We start from the raw sequence: 5,803 nt of genomic DNA, 5'->3' as shown, positions 1-5,803 counted from the left end.
CGCTGCAGCAACAGCACCAGCAACCGCATCAACAAGTCCCGCCGTCATCTCACTCGCCACCATCCACCACGAACAATTCCAATCCTCTGACCGTTAAAGATCTTATGCTCGGCGTCATCGAGATGCAATTGAAACGGAATCCCAACAGTCCGGCCGGGACCGGCGGGTCGTCGATACCTGTCAATTCCGGAACGCCGACGATATCTAGTATATTAAAAACCGATCACCGGAACGACATCACTTTTGTACGAGAATATAAACCGTCGAGTTCCATGGCGAACACCGCCATGCCTAGGGACTCGAGCTTGGCGACCTTGTCGGTCGTGTCTGGTCCTCATCACGCACATCGTTCTGCTCCTAGTCCGCAACAAATTGGTAAGTTCCTGGTAATCTTGCTTTATCACTTGCTTTATGTGTGAATTATTTACACGTCGCCTGTGTTTCCTAGGTCAAATGCAAGCAACGATTACTCCCTGTCCACCGACGGCGTCGAGCAGTCAATCTTCATCGGATCTGCTTCCAAAAGAAGGATTGGTCGTGATGCAGGTGCAGCAAGCGCTGCGCGAGAGCACCGAGGGCACCCTGGACTTGAGCATTAAAAAGCCAAGGCAACAACAAGAGTATAACCATTCCTTGCAGACGCTTCACAAACCACCGACGGTTACCCTCTACCGACCGGAACCACCGTCGGGTGCTTACTATCATCCCCATGCTCACCCTGAACAAGGTCGCGGCGCGAAAAGTCCGCTCGTCTACGTGTCGTCGCCGCGACCTCAAGCGCCTCTTACACCTAAAATGAATAAAGTTGCCGTGCCGCCGCCACATCCGAAATTGTCACCTAAATTGAGCGCCATGGGGACGACGGGTCACAAAAGCGGCTCCATCACGCACGGTACACCGGTTTCTAGCGCTCGTTACGAGGGTCTCCTTCGGCAAATGACACCCCCTGGAAACCCTTGCAGCGTCGCTGGTACGCCGAGCGTTCAAAGCGGTTCGAATGCCGTGAACGCTCCCAGCAACCAAGGACCTAAAGAAACAGGATCCATAACTCAAGGCACCCCGGTACATCCTTTCGCGGTGGACAAACGGGCACCCATGTACGACTACCATAGAACGATCAGACACTCACCGGTGACGACGGGTAACATTCCTGGACAAGGTCAAGCCCAAGCAGGAACAGCGGCGGTCGTAGTGACTCATAGCAATCAATACAACTCTTACTCGGGTCGGCCACCGCCTAGTTACACGATGGAACAGCAATTGTCATCGAGACAAATTATCATGAACGATTATATAACCAGCCAACAGATGCACGCGCGTAGTCGAAGTAGCGGTACGAACGAAGGTGGTAGCAAGAACGAGGCGCCCTCGACGTTGTATTACACGAGCACTCCGCCGCCGCCGCCGCCGCAAACGCATACGCAGCCTCGGCAGGGTGTCATACAAAGGCACAACACGCAGAAACAAATTCATTATCCGCCTCCGCCGCCGGGACTGGAGGCCTTTTCTAGTTTAGTAGACGTCGCTGTGCAACAACCAAGTCTTCCGGTTCCTCATCCGCATAGTCATCCCGCGTCTGGAAGTAGCAGTCACGAGGGTCTCGGTAAAACGATGGCGGACAGGCTGTTGGCCGATCGCTACGCGGACAAGCATCGTCTAGCGATGCATCAAGCCGATCACAGAATGGCCGTGGCGCACCATCATCAACGCGATAGAGAAAGGGAACGAGATCTGGCTCATTTGCGGGAGAAAGAGGAGTACAGGCTGCAACGGGAGAAGGAAATTATTCAACAGCAAGAGCACAGGATGCAACAGAGGGAGAAGGACGCGCAGCACGCCGAGCATAGGTTGTCGATACAGCAGCGAGAAAAAGATATACAGCAACACACCGACCACCGTCTGACCGTCCATCAGCAGAGAGAGAAGGAAATTCAGCAACACATGGCGGTGGCAGCTGCTCAACGAGAGAAGGAACACCAGGAGCATCGTTTAGCGGTACAACAACAAAGAGAAAGGGATCTGCATATGCAACAACAGCAACAACAGCAGCAGCAGCAGCAGCAACAGCAACAGCAACTCCAGCAGCATATACAGCAGCAGCAAAGGATGGAGGCCGAAAGAAGGCACATGGCTCAATTGTACAGAGATCAACAGCAGCAGCAACTAGACAGGGACGCAAACAGATTGATAAGCAGCGGATTCTCTCAATCCTCCAGGCATCAACAACCGCAGCAGCAGCAGCAACAGCAACAGCAACAATCGTCGTCTAAACAGAGTCAGTCCTCCAGTCAACAACAAAATGAAACGGGATCTACTTTGACCGCCGCCAGTCTGATAGACGCTATTATAACTCATCAAATTAATCAAAGCGCCGAAAATACTGGCGGAAACTCTCAACCGCAACGACCCGGCGATCGCCTTTTTCAGGTAACGTGTAGCGTCCGTTCGAGGCTCGGGTTTTCGTGCACGCGTATGTATTCTATTCTACGATTGAAAACGTTTCAGGGATTTCATCGGGAAGTTCCAGCGGAACCCAATGGGATGGCCCATAGTCCTGCCGGCGAGGGAAACGGTGGTAACAGCGGATCGGGAAACACGGGTGGCAACGGAAGCGGAAATAAACCGATTACTCTTGGAGAACACGTTGATCATATTGTTTCTACAGATTACGGCCCTTCACATTCCTCGTACAGATCGTACACCGGGTAAGTAATGGATGGAATGTAATTTAAAATCTCGTGTTTTTATCAGAAATGTTGTACAAATGGAATATATTTTCGGTTAGGTATCAAATCTCGGAAGATCAATGGAAGAGACGGAAAGCCAATGAATCCAATTCCGTTAAAACTGGAGACGAACGTCAGATAATACGTGTCACGCAGCAACAATCGCAGCAGCAACAACAACAGCAGCAGCAACAGCAACAACAACAGCAGCAGCAGCAGCAACAACAACAACACCACCAACAGCAACACCAGCAGGCACCATCCTCGGTAGGAAAGCAACAGTTCCATTCCGTTGAACCCGTTTCGCCCCCGGAAGCAGGTACCAACCATTACGGACGTCGCTTGTACGAAACAACCACTGCCACGTCAACTTCCGGAACTCCTTCCAATAAGCCGCATCTCTCGCCGTTGGATTACGTTAAGAATAAGATCGTCGAAGTTATGCGTACATCCGAGGACGATAAAGGTGGCGGCGCCGCGGGTGATAGGAACGGTGGGAACGCGACGGGCGGGGAAAAGGACGAAAAGATGGGAGGGAACGTCGAGAGTCCCTCCAGCGGTGAAATGATGGTCGACGAAACGCCGAATCAAGCACCGCAACCGCCCGCGCCCGCTCCCACCACCACCTTTTATCCTTTCAGTGCGTTAGGCGTGCACACCGGCCCGCCGCCGGCACCGCCGCCTCCGACATCCGGATCTAGTTCCGTGAAGACCGAACAAATGCAAGCCGAACCGGCACCGTTGCTTTCCGCGCAGTACGAACCGCTCTCCGACGAGGATTGATAGTCTAATAATCTAGCGACATACAGATCAACTTGCTGTGACGACTTTCTTAGGGTATTTATATACAGTTTGTTCAATCTCGACGAAAGTTTTATCCAGGCGACGATAACGATCGAATGTTTCGTAATTTACCAATGTTTTCGGGCGTCAGCCATTACGTTCTTACTGGTCGTCAAATTCTCATCCTAATCGAACAGAGATTCGTTTCTCCTTTCTGTTTCGTTGTCTTCTTCTTCTTCTTCTTTTTTTTTTTTTACACAAACTTTATCATATCCCGAAACAGTACGATGTTTTAGAGTTTGTTTTATAATCTTCATACCTTCATCGTATTTTTAGTCAAAGATCATTCCCGCGTTACGTGAAATAACCGTTTTACTCAAAAGAATGCATTGTTTCTAGTGCTCCCCCGCAGAGTCCTTTCGCCATTTTGTTCGAACGTAACGGTAGTGTAATTTTAATCGATAATTAATATTTTTTATGCATTACTTACCTCCGCGTTGATGTGTACTAAAAAGAAAAAAAATAATCTGTACGATCACCTGCTAGATTAAATATAATTATTCCTGTTTCCGTCGCCATTTTTTTTTTCATCTTTTTTCTCGTAAGGAAGCGTTTTTTTCTTTTCTTTTTTTTTTGAATACTTTTTCGTTCTTCCGATTCATCGTCGGTAAAAGGAAACGCGGAATTTTAATTTTAAAGCGGTATCGAACAATTTGTACAGACTTGGCTATAAATTTATTAAATTTTCTGTACGAAGTCATTACGTATCGTGATATTTAATTTTTTAATATATTCGAAGGAATATTAAACGATATGTAAGGAGAGCCCCGTAAACGACAAAAAAAAAAGAAAAAAAACAAAGGTGTTTTTCCATGCTTTAATACGTTTGGAATACTCTCGATGCGTTGATAATCTTTATAGACCAAGTATTGTTTCACGGTTCACGTTCATGATGCACAGTATACACACATACATCGTTACGCAAATTTCCATTCCTTTTCTCGATTAAAATTCTTTCGATCAGCGGGTTGAGTCTGAGGAGACTAAAGTTTCTTATATATATATATACACATATATATATATATACACACGCGTAGAAGAAAAAAAAAAGAGAAATGAACGCGTGTGTATATATATATATATATATATCGACCTGTGGAACGTCCAGGCTTGCCCAAGTTCACAATGGAGACGCTTTTTTGTACATAATGAATTATAATGTAATCGTTAAAACGACAATGCAGCGCTAATGGCATACGTGTTTTTATTTGGAATGAGTCTGTGATGTGTCTGGGATTAAAAACCTCAACTATTGTACCAGTGCGACGAGTCGATCTCCAATAACGTGCGGAGTTAGGTCGGGCGCGACAAGGACCTCGTACAACGCGTTCTCGCGCACGGCGGACGACGCGCTTTGTTCACGCGCGATCAGGTGAAATGTTCTTCTCCTTGGTGAAGTGGGTTTTAAATGAAAATGGAAAAAAAGTGTAATTCTAAGTGTTGTACATAGTACACAATATTAATTTCTAAGTTGTGCAAGTAGGTATATGATGGCTAGTTTTGTCGTATGCTATTGTAAGAGTCTAGATTTAGCGTAAGTGACGTAGCTAGCATTTAGGGGGTTAGACGCCATGAACTCTGACTAAGGGAGAATCTTCCCGAACCTACGTTCTCTTATTAATAAACATACAGGGCGATCGAATAACGATGGAATCGTTCGTCAGCGAATGGATATATATATATATGATTTTATTTGATTCTGAAACGAAAATACCCGATTGTACGCTCTGACTATCAAAGATACGTTACGCGATCACACCGTATCACACACACGTCGGTGAACACACATATGTGTACACGTAAAGAATTTTTATATTAGCCTAATTTTATATTTGTATGCAACAAAACGTAAGTTCAATCGTGCGGTCTGCTCCCTCGTTTAGTCATGCAATACTCGAAACAAGCCTTAGTACTCGACACAAGGATTGCTTTTTATTGCAAACATTGCCGCACCGTAAGTCGCTTTTACCAAAACATTTACCGATAATATACATACGTACATACAAGCATGTGTACGTGCCCTCCACCCCGTCTCTGCGTGTTTGCGTATGTACGAATTCATGTATACATTATGCACGTGTACGTGTACCATCTGTGTGTTTCTGTATGTATGAATCCATGTATACATTATGCGTACGTATGTGCATGTGTACCATCTGTGTGTTTCTGTATGTATGAATCCATGTGTACATCATGCATACGTATGTGCATGTGTACGTGTACCATCTGTGTGT

At 46.5% G+C, this 5,803-nt stretch overlaps 1 protein-coding gene across 1 annotated transcript; it reads left to right on the top strand.

Annotated features, from left to right (window-relative positions):
• Positions 1-6: 6 nt before the first annotated feature.
• LOC128881897 (AF4/FMR2 family member lilli-like) lies at positions 7-5,575 on the top strand. The gene is made up of 4 exons (XM_054133313.1): positions 7-375; positions 449-2,427; positions 2,506-2,705; positions 2,786-5,575. Exons 1-4 carry the CDS (start codon positions 105-107, stop codon positions 3,507-3,509), a joined length of 3,174 nt encoding a protein of 1,057 aa, XP_053989288.1. The 5' UTR covers positions 7-104; the 3' UTR covers positions 3,510-5,575.
• The last annotated feature ends 228 nt before the right edge of the window (positions 5,576-5,803 follow it).

This window comes from Hylaeus volcanicus, chromosome 9, assembly GCF_026283585.1.
Source record: "Hylaeus volcanicus isolate JK05 chromosome 9, UHH_iyHylVolc1.0_haploid, whole genome shotgun sequence".
Lineage (NCBI taxonomy): Eukaryota > Metazoa > Arthropoda > Insecta > Hymenoptera > Colletidae > Hylaeus > Hylaeus volcanicus.
Note: the sequence above shows the minus strand (reverse complement) of the source record. Positions and strands in the feature narration are given on the sequence as shown.

Excerpts from the sequence above, each read along its gene's own strand:
- LOC128881897 (XM_054133313.1), top strand. The coding sequence starts at position 105 with ATGCTCGGCGTCATCGAGATGCAATTGAAACGGAATCCCAACAGTCCG. Across the intron at positions 376-448 it reads TCCTAGTCCGCAACAAATTG|GTCAAATGCAAGCAACGATT; the intron begins GTAAGTTCCTGG and ends TGTGTTTCCTAG. Across the intron at positions 2,428-2,505 it reads CCGGCGATCGCCTTTTTCAG|GGATTTCATCGGGAAGTTCC; the intron begins GTAACGTGTAGC and ends AAAACGTTTCAG.